Source organism: Scomber scombrus, chromosome 5 (assembly GCF_963691925.1).
Source record: "Scomber scombrus chromosome 5, fScoSco1.1, whole genome shotgun sequence".
Lineage (NCBI taxonomy): Eukaryota > Metazoa > Chordata > Actinopteri > Scombriformes > Scombridae > Scomber > Scomber scombrus.
The window spans coordinates 27,155,381-27,168,725 of NC_084974.1; the positions used below are offsets into that span (position 1 = coordinate 27,155,381).

At 41.8% G+C, this 13,345-nt stretch overlaps 1 protein-coding gene across 3 annotated transcripts; it reads right to left on the bottom strand.

The window, feature by feature from the left end:
* Nucleotides 1-773: 773 nt before the first annotated feature.
* ccnl1a (cyclin L1a) lies at nucleotides 774-10,890 on the bottom strand. Of its 3 annotated transcripts, XM_062419667.1 has the most exons (10): nucleotides 9,897-10,268; nucleotides 9,603-9,677; nucleotides 8,706-8,815; nucleotides 6,693-6,813; nucleotides 6,408-6,472; nucleotides 3,987-4,086; nucleotides 3,408-3,512; nucleotides 2,985-3,238; nucleotides 2,768-2,866; nucleotides 774-2,643 (listed from the first exon to the last, which is right to left on the bottom strand). In XM_062419667.1, the coding sequence occupies exons 1-10, from the start codon at nucleotides 10,134-10,136 to the stop codon at nucleotides 2,172-2,174; spliced, it is 1,641 nt and encodes a 546-aa protein (XP_062275651.1). In that variant the 5' UTR covers nucleotides 10,137-10,268; the 3' UTR covers nucleotides 774-2,171. The 3 variants fall into 3 exon arrangements, with proteins under 3 accessions (XP_062275651.1, XP_062275653.1, XP_062275652.1); XM_062419669.1 differs by lacking the exons at nucleotides 774-2,643; nucleotides 2,768-2,866; nucleotides 2,985-3,238; nucleotides 3,408-3,512 and adding an exon at nucleotides 5,934-5,947 and having other exon boundaries at nucleotides 9,897-10,890; XM_062419668.1 differs by lacking the exons at nucleotides 774-2,643; nucleotides 2,768-2,866; nucleotides 2,985-3,238; nucleotides 3,408-3,512 and having other exon boundaries at nucleotides 4,086-5,947; nucleotides 9,897-10,305.
* Nucleotides 10,891-13,345: the final 2,455 nt, after the last annotated feature.

The following is a 13,345-nucleotide window of genomic DNA, read 5'->3' on the forward strand; positions in this document are numbered from 1 at the left end:
AGGGATATCTACTTGATTTGAATCATTTGGATGACTGAAGATTCATATTTACTGCAGGTAACCTTTTAAATACATTTTTGCACAGGAGGAGGTATGTGGATTTTGTCCTCCATCACTAACATTGTAAGTGCATTATGAAGGTATCTTCTAATGGTCAGTATGAAGAGGAGGAATGATTACAGCAAGAAAGAAATGACTTCGATGTTCATTTAGACTCCTGACTGTTGTTGTGTGAACCTGCCCTTTACGGTCAAGGATTATTGTGATACATTTTAAAGTTACTATGCAAATATGATTCATCTACTTCCGTTCTGTTTTAATTTTATCTCAACAGTCGACTCCAAACATGGACATCTGCTGGAAAACCTGAGCACTTTTATATATTAGCAAGAGCAGCAGCACCCTCTAGCTGCCATACTTCATATTGAAAACATTATACTGCCCATTAGACTGTACCATCTCATCATTTCTGAGCATATAAAGTTCACCATGGCTAATTTAGACCAATTAAAGACACTGTAAATAATTGTGCAATGAAGACTAGTGCTTCCTTGCATTGTATTCACACTCACATGTAGGGGTCTGGCATTACTTTGACCCTGAGAACGGTTTCTCTTTACAAGAACCAGGATCATGAAACTAGTAAGGGTATCTCATTCATCTCCCTCTGTGATGAGAATAGTTTATACTCATGAGTCCCCTGCAGGACAGATAACACAGACCCAATTTATTTAACTACAAAAGGTGCAAATTAAAACAAAACACTCGTCGAATTCAGCGGCATAACTCTTTTATTATTGAATAAAAATTGGACATGAACACGTGCAGACTAAAAACCAGTGTAACAAATTGACAACCCTAAAATATTTGGAAATCAAGTTTGCATCCCCTGATGTAAAAAAAGGAAAAACAAAAGTCTATAACCAATTTGCTCTGTTGAAACTGTACAAAACACAGCTTAAGCAACAAACATGTCAAAAGAAAAACAAAAAAAGAAATAAAAACCACTCGCCTGCCAGTCCCTTGATGTGCAAACATAATGATCGTTCCTGAATTATCGTTTTATTTTACATTTATTCATTCAATCCTTCCACTGAGCTGTTCGCTTTTATAAATCAAAGCGTTCACATTGTGTCAGCGTGTATCAATCCATCTTTACACTGTAAATAATTTTCTTTCCCCCCCAAAAGTCCGTAACTTTACATGTAAAATCAAGAACATAAGGGTAGGCAAAAAGGATGGTCGGTGTGAAGGGCGGGCGTCGAGGGAAAAAAATTGAAAAAGAAAATCCTACAAGTGGAGGAGGAGATGACAGGTCTGGGACTGATGTCGCACTGCAGAAGTTAATGGAGCTGTCCTCAACCACTGATTACATGTGATGATGTGGGTGAAGAAAGATTCAACACTAAGTTGCAGCATGAGTGTCATTACTGTCACAGTCGGGTTACTCAGATGCACAGCTTCATCCTCTGCCAAATATCAGCTACATGTGTGCTGATACAGAGAAGACAAAGAAATGAATTCTCTATCACCAAGATAACTGTGCATGCAGAAGCTACACAATGTGCAAGATTAAGGAAATTTCAACCTTTTTTTTTATACTTCCAATGTTAAGCCTTTATTACGCTTTTTTCCCCCCAATAGGGTCAGACATGACTGTTACTGTTTTGTTATTAGGGTCAACAAAATTTAAGGTTTAAGTAAATTAACAATCCTGTAAATAAAATAGTTTTGATAATCGGAAGGATGCATTTGAGAAACCCAACTATGTTGTTATATGGCTGACAATATACTCTAAATGAAATCTAAGCTGGCATGTTCACTCACACAGCTGCAGTGCACCAAATTTATCTACATTTTTTGCACATTAGTTTTTTACAAACTCCCACAATATTTCAATCTGACAGGTGTGCAGGCAGCAAATATTTGGTTTGATACTAGTTGTAGACCGTTTTATTACATATTAAAAACTTGAAAATGTGTCTACTAATGACTCCAGCTGTCATGGACATCATTAAAAGACCAGGAGTCACCCACTGATCACCACCAGTGTTTTTTACAGTGAACTGTATTCAACACCACTGAGAACATGCCAGGTTCGATTTTCCTTGGAGGATATTGAAAACACTTGTGCGACTATCAGCTCCAGAGCTTGTCTGTTGGGGTATGTCTCAGCGCCGGTGACGACTATGTCCTGAGTGGCCACTGCTGCTGTGGTGTTTGCTCTTGTGGCTACGCTCTCTCTCTCTGTCCCTGTCGTAAGACCGAGACCTCTCCCTGTCCCTCCTTTCTCCTCTGTGACCACCTCCTCTCTCGTGTTTGTGTTTCTTTGTAGAGAGGTCAAACGAGCTGCGATCTCTGTCTCTCTCCCGCTCTCTGTCTCGGTCCCTGTCCACTTTGACTGGAGTGCGGGACCTTGACCGAGAGCGTGTGCGCTTCCTCTTGTGGCCAGATCCTCCACCTCCGCTGTTGCTGTGGCGGTTGCTGGGTTTGGAGTCGCTATTGCTGTGGTGACTGGTCTTAGATTTGAGGTGGGGAAGGAGGGGTGAGGGCGGATGTCGCCGTGGTGATGGGCTGCGACTGTGAGAGCGAGAACGTGAACGCGAACTGTAGGTCCCTGAGCAACTGCGTCTGCTGTTGTAACTGTGGAAACGGAAGAAAAAAAGGTGAGTTTAATTAAGTTTCCCTTTAACACAGCTGATTATACATTAAGTTTAATAGTTGGACCGGCTAAAAAAAAAAGTCTAAATATTATAAGTGAGCTTACTGTCTGCGAGGGGAACGGGATCTAGACCGCGAACGTGTTCTCGAACGAGATCGACTTCCACTTCGACTGTTCCTCCCAATCTTCACCTCCTTCCTCAACCTGGTAGGAAAAAAAGATTCAAATTATTAAAATTTTAGGATTAAAAGGAAAGAAACGAGGATGACTATCTTTGAATTATCCTCACATTAAAAACAGTGTTAGTGTGTTTGCTTCTTACCCATTGTGTGGACTCTTGGTGACCTGAGTCCGGTTGTCTGGCTCCTTTTTAACTTGTTTGAGGGTCTGGGGGTTAGGGGACTTCTCCTCCACCTTGACCACATTTGGGGAGCAGGGTTTGGACGCAGGTGAGAAGCCACCCAGTGTGGACAAAGCAGGAGTACCATCAGGGTTCAGGCCTTTAGCCTTCAGCTTAGCCTCCGCTATAAACACCTTCCTCCTCTCCACCTCCTTCTCAAGGTGGTCGTAGTTTGGCTGAGGGAGAGAAAACCACTGTCAGCTGACCCACAGACTACTAGTCTGGTAAAACAGTAAAACTTTCTAATATGGCAGAAATCAAAAATGTTGGAATAAAAACTGGCATTTGTCCTGGTAAAGATTTGTGAGAGAGCAGTGCCACTAAAACTGGGATGTTGAATATTACCTTCTTCCTGGTGTAAAGTTTCAGAGTGGTGATGCAGATGTCTTTAATCTCGTCTTCACTGGCTCCAAACAGCAGGTACCAGTGAGGTCTGGAGGGCAGGGGTATCTGAAAATCATGCAATTCAAGATTTTAGGTGCTTTATTGGAGAGCTCTGAATGTTTCAATGTGATATGTGGTGTTTTAAAAAACAACAACAGACCATGAAGTATATACACCGATCAGACTCAACATTGAAACCACCGACAAGTCAAGTAAATAACATTGATTATCTCATTACAATGGCACCCATCAAAGGGTGGGATAGATAAGGCAGCAAGTGAACAGTCAGTCCTTGAAGTTGATGTGTTGGAAGCAGAAAAAATTGGGCAAGCGTAGGATCTGAGTGGCTCTGACGAGGGACACATTGTGCTGGCTAGATGACTGAGTCAGAGAACCTAAAAAATGACAGGTCTTGAGGGTTCATGGAGGCTGCAGGCGGCTTATACATCAGACGGGTGGTTTTAATGTTGCTCATAATCGATGTACAACTCATCATTTCCAAACTGGGCAGAAGTTTGAAAAAGAAGCGTCTCTTCTCACCTGCAGAGCTCGGGCAGCGAGGTAAATGCAGGCACAGGCGATAGTCTCAGCTTGAAACCTCACAAACACATTCGTCCTCAGGGTGTCGTTCATGTAGTTCCTTTAAAGACAAAAACACAGAAACAAAAACATAGCATCTTCTCTACACAAAGCCACCTCTCACCCTGACCCACATTTTAAGTAATTTCACAGCTCTAACTGTGAGGATCACTGCAGGTCGATAATACAACATTTAGTAACTATAGTACTCACTCATCAGGGCTTTATATGTTTTTCCATTTTCTGACAAAGACATTTTAGATCATTACTTTTACACTTAACTGCTATACTAGAGCTTATGTTACCATTTGCTGGATTTGACCATTTGAGGCACTGATAAAAAAAAAAATGTAATTAATTTTTAGCCCTGATAACTACACAGACTACAGCAGTACATTTTTCAGTTACAAAGTGCTCAAGTGAGATATGCATTTTTGTGTCAAGTTTAACTTTGTCCTTTTCTCTCTGGGGCATCCATGGGAGTGCTGTATGTCACAGGTCAAGCATGAACACACAAATGGGAAATATAATCTACTGAAGGCCTGCCAAAACCGTCTTACCATACAATCAGGAAGTCACTAGATTAAGGCTGATGATGACTGAGACAATGACACATGCCTTACAAAGTGGGGAACATGCAGGTATACAGACGTACAAAAATCCTCTACAATGCAGTTGCCCTGTTTCAGATGATGAGATCTGAGGGATCAGGGAGGCACAGCATGTATGGTGGCATGCACAACAGACAGTTTTCAGTCAGTGGCAGGTTGATGTAAGCACATGATGCAACAGTTCCCACTTAACATACGCTTTCCAGCCTTATGTTTAAACAAACCCCCGTAAGACCACTGATGCTATCTGTATGCTACCCCGTTCCACTGTGAGGCATTTGAAGATTCATCTGAAGGACATTAGGTGGCAAGCTATGCCTCACTAGTTAGGCCAAGTGCGCTACAACACAGATTATGTGTCAGTGGGTCGTGTAGGACAATGGATAAATGAGATTAGCCATTGGGGGAGCATTAGCGTCAAAATGACTAGGATTTGACTCAGACAAGTACAGGGAGGAGTGATCATCTATGTCCTTAGGAGACATAGAAGTCATAAAGACAGAAAAACATGTGAACAGAAACATGATGTTAAAAAACCCTGATAAACTTAGTTGACACTCATCAAAAAGGAACTACAACCAGGCAAACATAACAAAATCATCACAAAGCAATGCAGTTTCCTCTCTCCAGTGGCGACACAGCGAATCAACTTCCACTCATCTTACTAATTATTTTGTATTTGCTTGATTCGAGATTAGATGCAGGTAACTGCTGAAAACGTGCCACATAGGGATTACTTCCAGTCTAACCCGCCTTCGACAAACAACCTAACCTGCACTACACGCTACTATAGATAACACATGGCCGTCGGATTCTGACTGCTGCGTGGGCGAGACAGGTCCTTGGAGGCAAAATCTGAGAACTGGATCAGCCTGTAAAACAGACACATGTCTGGACACCACGTCAGTGTGGGACATGACACAGTATACTACGGTCATTAAAAAAAATAAGGCAGGTTTAACTGGTCAAAAAAGTTATTCTGTTCTGGCAAAGTTTACTTCAATGCTAGATGCAAGTAAACTAGCAAAAAGTCAGAATATAAATACATCTGTAGCTACTTGGCAAAATTGGTATTACAATTGAAACCTTGGTAGCAAGACCAAAAAATACAAATCCTTTTGGACACCCAAGAGAAAACAAGACGATGTTGGCTGTTGGGAAAGGCCCGCCCGCCCCCTTCAGTGAATCTTGGCATTGGGATTGGCTGTCTTGAGAGGGGCAGCCAGCCAATGGGGGGAGCTTCCTGAGGTCATGTGGTTGAAGGAGGCAGAGTTCAGAGGTTCTTTATGTGACTTACCAGCATGGACTACCCTTTAATCAAAGAGTAGAGAGAAAGGACAAAGTTAAACCAAGTTCCCTGGGCAGCGCAAACCAAAAAGACTTTACAACAAAGCCATGTAAGGGCAGACAAGAGAGTGAGACACGTAAAAGGTTTGCAATAAAAACAAATTGCTCCATCAGAAAGAGGTGGAAGGGTTAAAATGGAGTGAGGGAATGTCGCAGTCAGACCTGGGCAAAATAGTTGTTGAGTGCCTTTCAAAGTTGTGCTTAAAAACACGAGGGGCACTTTATCACTTATCCGACAGGTGCTGTTTCCACATATTGATATGTTCCAAGTTCCTGGCAGGTTAATTAAGTGCTCTTCAGATAATTCAACCATTTGAAACTAGTTCAACTTTATCTTTAGCCCAGGTCTGGTGGCACTTCTTGCAGATATGACACAGGTTGCTGCTGTGGGGGATGCTGAGTGGAACACAAGGAGGAAACTTACCAGGCCGTCTGGACCAGTGTTTGGTTCTTTTCACATTCGAGGACTTGAAGGTACATGACGATAATCTGGAATAATAAAATGACTGCATGTTATAAATCCCACACAAATGACTCAAGGTGTGCCAGTGCTCAATCTGAAGTCTGATCTCAGCAGTTAGAACAGAGGAAGTGAGAGAAGCGACTTCCTGCACAGAGGAGCAAGCTTACAGCTGCAGTAGCGAAACTACACTGCAGTATAGAGTTGCTGCTTAAATTTTTAGTAGTAAAGACTTTGGCATAAACTCACCTTGTGGGGATGCTTGACGTGCACACAGAAGCCCAGCTCCTTCAGGACCCGCCGCTCAGCTTTGATGACTTGGTTTTTGGTGTTAATGTAGTTCTGATCAAGTATCAATGAGCTTGGAATCCTATTTTATAAAGGAATCAAAATAAAATAATGTTTCCCCCCTTGCGAAAGTAAAAACAAACAAAAGAGTGCCCTTCTGATTTCTTATACTCTTTTTTTTTTTTTGGTACTTCTTTTTTCCCCGCTTCAACCAACTGAAAGCAACAGCTTAAATATGCCTGACAGTCTGCTGGGGGTTTGTTGACTCCTGTGGTTCCAGTAAAAGCTTATGGGATCTGCAGACAGCCCTCAACCTCAATCACCCCATGTCACAGCTTCAACAGAAATAAACCTGTTCGTTGTCAACCTTACTGCTTCAACATGCAGAAACCTTTCTACACACTTTAATCAAACCTGAACTACTGACTCAACCGACATGCAAAGCTTTTAAAATTAGCCATCACAGATCATTCTGACCTATTCCAATGTCAACATTAAGAAAACTTTAACAAAACACGCTAGTATTGTGTTAAAAATACAGCGAGAAAGGAAACAAATACGAGCACAACAGTTTACCAATGACTACTTCTACCTTAACTGTACAAAAACCCACAAACATGTTTAAACAACGTGGGATATTTTTAAAACTTTACTGATATAAACAGATCTAGAAATTGCATGTGTGTTACAAATATCCAAAACCCATCAAAGCGGGCTGACGATAACTAAATCTGGCTTAGGTATATTTGGATTCATAAGCCTATTTCACCGGCTGTGTCAGCCTCTGCTGATGTACGAGCTACATCATAAGAAATCACAGTAGAGTAAAAAAAACCCTGACTGAAACTCTTCCAACACTTGTAAACAGTATTTAACTATTTAAGAATTCAACAACAATCAAACTGGAGATTTAAATCCAGTAAATTGATGTTTCAAATTGAATAGATTTTTTAAAAAGTGAATACTGTCATGCTACAAACCACATACATACACACAAGCAACTACCAGAATCTACATGACCCAAATCTTAAATACTGACTGATTGAAAACTTACTTTAAAGCTGAGTCAAACAAACTGCACATGATGCCAAACTACTGAGGCTCTGGCGCATGCACTGACCCTTAACAAAAACTTAAGATAATAACCTCTTAACCTACAAATATCCAATTATTCTACCTCCAACGAACAAGGTGATATTTCTATGAAAGCCATGAACAACAGTTGGTGAATGGAGTTTTGCTCTTTAAGCACAAACAAAATTTATGGTGAGGAGCAGTCAGAGAAGAAGACTACATTACCCAACGGTCCGCAGATTGACGGACAGATACCCAAAGCTTAAGATAGAACCACAGGAGTCCTCAAGACGCCCCAGGGGCCAAGGACCTTCGGCCAACCTGTCATCCCCGATCCCAGTGCCCCGCGGTGGATCAGACCACGGGCGTCTCCCACAGGAAGAGGGTGGGGTGGGCCTGGGGGAGGAGAGAGACCCCCTTGCATCATGGTTGTCATGCCGACTGCTTCATCTTACGTACCATTTCCACATCACCCAGGCTTTGGTAAATGTAGCTGGTCGCTGTTAGTTGGTTGCAAGGGAAAAAAGAAGCCAAGTTAATGCCAAGGTCTACAGAACGAACATGAACAGATTTCTATGAAGACAAAGGCACACACAAACAACTCTGTTGTGCCTTGTCTTTCAATGCACTCCAATTCTTAAAGTGCGTTTGTTGAGATATCAATTTCAGTGTAATGTCAAGCTTAGATGTTAAATGTAGACATTGACACTTCTGAAACTACCAGAGTAGCGGAAACTGAAAAGTTTTAAGGTGGTTTAGAGTACATGGATAAACAGAAGAGCACTTTCACAGCAAAAACAGATCAACATCATACAACATTGGATCAAGAAACAACTGCGATGTAAGATGTTCCACATAAAAGAAACATTATTTCCAAAGAGATTCAATGTAGATGCTTACTTTTTGCCTCTCATCTGTCTCAGATGGTGGAACACATTGATGACGTCTCGTATTCGTCGCGGCGCTTCTTCAATCTTGGAGGCCAAGTTGATACAAGCCATCGCAACAATCTAGAAAGAAGAAAATCAAAGCGAAAAGTTGGGAGGAAAACTTCCACAACTAAGACGAGCAAACCAGAGTTAGCATGATGGCAAAGTTGGGCTATATGACAACATGTTCAGGGGAAGAGCATACATTTATATCAGTAAAATGTTACCTTTCTATGCATCTTTTAAGTATCACTTGACTGAATATTAGGGATAGGATAATGTGTCTCATTGTGGGGAAAACAAGGTGTTAAAAGGACAGCTGTGTTGTTATTATCACGCCTTAACTCAGTAATAGAGGTTTTCATCCGTATTGCCACATCTAAGACTCCCACTTCTAACAATACACGAACACTAACTGCATTACTAAGATTATGGTTTTAATAAAATAATTTGAATCAAGTGACACTAACCAAGCAGCCAACAACCCCAGCCAAACTGTATTTATTTTAAATGTTTGAGTTAGTCAACTTAATTATGATCTCATCTAGATTTGGTGTTACCTCGTTGTCTGCTCTCACGTTTCTAACCTCTTTTTTATAGAGGATCTGTGTTTCTATTTCGCCTATTAAATCTGACGGAAATTTTCAAAACTGGCTGTAAAGCGGAGATACAACTAGAGAAAGATAAATGTGTCGATTCAGCGTTAATTTTGACCTCCTGAGTCTAAGTTTATTGAAGCATTGATCCTCAGTTTGTGCCTTCATTGTCTTTCATCAGTTAAACAAGACAACGCATCGACAACATGGCTGCCACGGACGTAACCGTGACGTTCAGCCAGCCAGCGACTCCACAGCTTCACTCGACTCACCTCAAAGCTGTGCTTCACGAAGGACTTGGAGTAGAAAAACCGATGGAAAAGCACCTGCCCCGTCGCCATTGCCACCTGACGAGAAAAAACACAGGACATAATGTTTGAACTTGTGTAAGCTGGCCCGTCCTTACACAATGGACCGCCGCCATTTTAACTCCACCACGCCAACATGAGCAAACTGCTAACAAGCAGGCCGCGTCGTGCTGGGGACTAGAAAAACACACCCGTCTGTTGCTCGCTGTTCATTCATAATACAGATATTATAAACGTTATGTATTCAAGAGGGTTTACCTGTGGTAGTCGGAGAAGGATACCCGCCGACTGAATCAATTCACACCCAAGGATGCGAAGGTCGGTCTCCGTGGTCAGGTCGAGGCCGTCCATCATCGACGGCGTCGGAGAAAGCCTTTCCTCTGGTATGAGAGAGTTGTCGATGGTGAGGTACACCTCCGAGTAAACTTTGTCACCAATGAGAATTCCATCGTTGTTTGTGGACGCATTGGAAGATACAGAGAGGGGACCCGCGGCCATCTTTACCCGAAAAAAGCAGCAACTTCTCAGCTCAGCCTCGACGGAGCGGCGGAGCAGGATGAACCGACACAGTGACTGACGTCACTGCCGTCTTGACGCTCAGACGTTAGTGCACATCCGCGCTTTCAAAATAGTCCCTCAATGTTGAATCTTTGAGCAAAAACATAAACACTTTTTTTTTCTTTTTTTTTTTTTTAAATAAAAAGCCTCCTCAAACTAATTTAGGTGTGACATGTATTAAAGCAAGTCACTCTTTCATCAATTAATCACCATTCACCCTTGTTTACTTTGTTCATATATTTCACATGTCTATATTACACATCTGAGATAGTCATTCACGCATTAAAACACTGTACAGATTACTTATCACACCGGTATAACATTGTTTCCATGCATTCTTGATGATGCCTTCATGAGCTTCACAGAAGCTTTATTTTTTCATGATCCTTTTTTTTTGGTTCACAAATGATCACAAACAGACTGACAAACAAAAACAAAAGTTGTCTTATTTTTAACATGATCATAATAAACCTATAATATGAGTCGTTGCATCAACACGAAACACATCAAAATGTAGCCTATGTGACTATTATGATTATATTACTCACGTCTCGCTTAGTCTAGTCCCCATTAGTAGACGTTATTTACACGGTAATGGGGTTTTATCATTCATTATAGCATGTTTTGCTGTTATTCTTTGTTGATTAAAGTCCACTTTATTTCCCTCGGAAATAGCATACAGGTATCTAATAAACATTCTCGGAATCGTGGTGATGACATTTCCGACATTATCCGAATGCACCACAAGTCACCACCAACGGTTTCAGTGACGTAGGTTACGGGAAAGTCCGGACTTTTCGCCATTTACCTCTGGAACATATCCATCCGCCTCTCAAAAAAAATAAATAAAAAATATTGCAGGAACTATCAGATGTTATTGAGAAATAAGTGTGTAATGTTTTGTCAACCAATTAAAAACACAGCTGCCATGATGGGGGGTGCGGGTTCAGTGTTCTGGGAAACAGAATGAACTGTATTTTAAACCGTGCTTCCTACAGGTTGTCAAAGAAGGTGCAGCTCCATGTGATTAGCATTGTGCAACACTGAGCTCATCGCTGTTCAGCCCTTATAGCCGGAGGCCATGCAGTAACGCCAAATGGACAGCAGAGAGAACTAGAGACCCACCACATGAAGTTTCTACAAAGAAAAAACTCCCGAGGTTAAAGAGAGTTAGTGTTATGAGGACTAATATAGCTACTGACCTTGGACCAAATCCACACCAACAACCTGATGCTACTGCAGTGTTTGGCTGCAGTTTTACGGTCAACAAGTGATTTATAGGCCCATGCTGCTGTAGACTGTTGCTAAGTGTGCATCTAGATGCACCATTCACAAAAACACACACTTACCAACTGTATAAATCTATCCCGCATAAGAGTTTGTTTTCAGTCATTTGAGTAATTTGAGATTTATTAGTATTTGCAGCAGGGAAGCAGATATAAAAAAAAATAATTTAGTTTATAGTGATTCCCTGCCTTTTGTGGCTTGTGACTCTTTAAAAGTAATCAGTTTTTACTTATAGCATGTCATCTCAGATTGTTTTATTTAAAAAAAAAAAAAAAAAAAAAGATGAAACAATCCACTCTTTAACAAAAAACAAAGTCAAAATTTGTGATGTATCTTTCTTTTTCTTTTCTTTTGTATCCTATTCCATCAATCGCCTTGTGACAAAGTGGAGAGAACCCCAACCACTGTTTTATTTTGTGCTCACATGGTGCATATTCCTAAATAACAGTTATCAAATTACCACAAATGATACAAAGCAAACAGTGACGGGTATTTTACCAGCTCTAAACTTCTACTTCCTCTCCAAAATAGTGAAGTTGAAGTGTGTATAGTTAGTCTGCTGTGTACTTAACGCAGGTGAACTTGCAGGTAAGGTGCACACATGACGTCTGAAGCCATTGTGAGCTTCAACCACAATCGTAAACATTAGGCTACATAAAGGCGTCCGTTCATAACCTGTTTGAGGCTGCTATATGTGTGGTATGTAAAGGACCCATTAACCTACCCCAACTCTACTCATACACCACATGAGGTGGCAGACTGAGGTCTCATTGTCCCTGTCATTAACCAACACCTACAACCAGCATCTCCGCCCCCACACTTACGCAGTTACCAAGACGACAAGAATACTGAGCATTCTTTCTCTGGTTGCCCCGGTGACACTAATTATAGGGTGTGGGAGGGCTCACGGGACGGCAGAATACCGGAACGACCATAACGACGCAGGAGAGAGGCGTTCAGGGACGCCCAGTGACGAACAAGGGCTTAGTTATACACTCCCCGCAGTGTGTGTGTTAATGAGAAACTTGCACAGATTCCCCAGGGACACGTGTGCATGCCTGCCCTGCTATGATAATTACTACGAGGAAGAGATCACACTCTGAATGTGTGTGCATGGCATGTGTGTGCGTGTGTTTGTTAAGGGGAGGTTAAATTTGAATGGGATCAAAACGTCATTCATATCAACGTAATGGGGCTTTATGCTGTGAGCCCTCTTATGCGCATATCAACATGTAGGAAGGAATTCAAGGAGTTGTATTCATTCAGGCGAGGCCTTCTCTCTCTCTCACACACACACACACACACACACACACACACACACACACACACACACACACACACCGCCCAGGGCTCTTTCTCAAATACACACACGCACATGCATATGACCCAGGAAGGACACCAGGTCAAGGGCTACAAAGCAAGGGCACGAGAAAAAGGAAGAAGCCCAAGTAAAAGAGCAGAGGGGAGTAGAAAAGGAGAGATGACTGGATCGAAAAATCAAATGAAGGCTCAGATAGCAGCGGAGGAGAGGCTTTTTAGCAACAGGGCGGGAGGGGTTGAATACCAAAAGAAGGCCAGAGAGATTAAAAGAATATTGACACAGAGACAGATTTAAGTCTGTGTGCCAAAGATAAAGAGAGAGCGGGTGTTTGTGTTTTGAGGGAGACAGACAGAGTTTGCAGTCAGAGCAGACAGAGGTGTGTGTGTGTGTGTGTGTTTTAAGGCCTCTCTGACAGACACTGATCTCTTCAAATACACAGCACACATGCAAGTCACGGTCAGAAGACGTATAATGAGGATAAAAGGAGAGATCAAAGGTCAGAAGTGAATATGCAGGGAGAATGTGAGCAGTTGTCAAAAGG

Coding starts and splice junctions, on each gene's coding strand:
- ccnl1a (XM_062419667.1), bottom strand. CDS start 10,136: ATGGCCGCGGGTCCCCTCTCTGTATCTTCCAATGCGTCCACAAACAAC. Junction 3,513..3,986: donor TCGCTGCCCGAGCTCTGCAG/GTGAGAAGAGAC, acceptor CATGATTTTCAG/ATACCCCTGCCCTCCAGACC. Junction 2,644..2,767: donor TCCCGTTCCCCTCGCAGACA/GTAAGCTCACTT, acceptor CCGTTTCCACAG/TTACAACAGCAGACGCAGTT.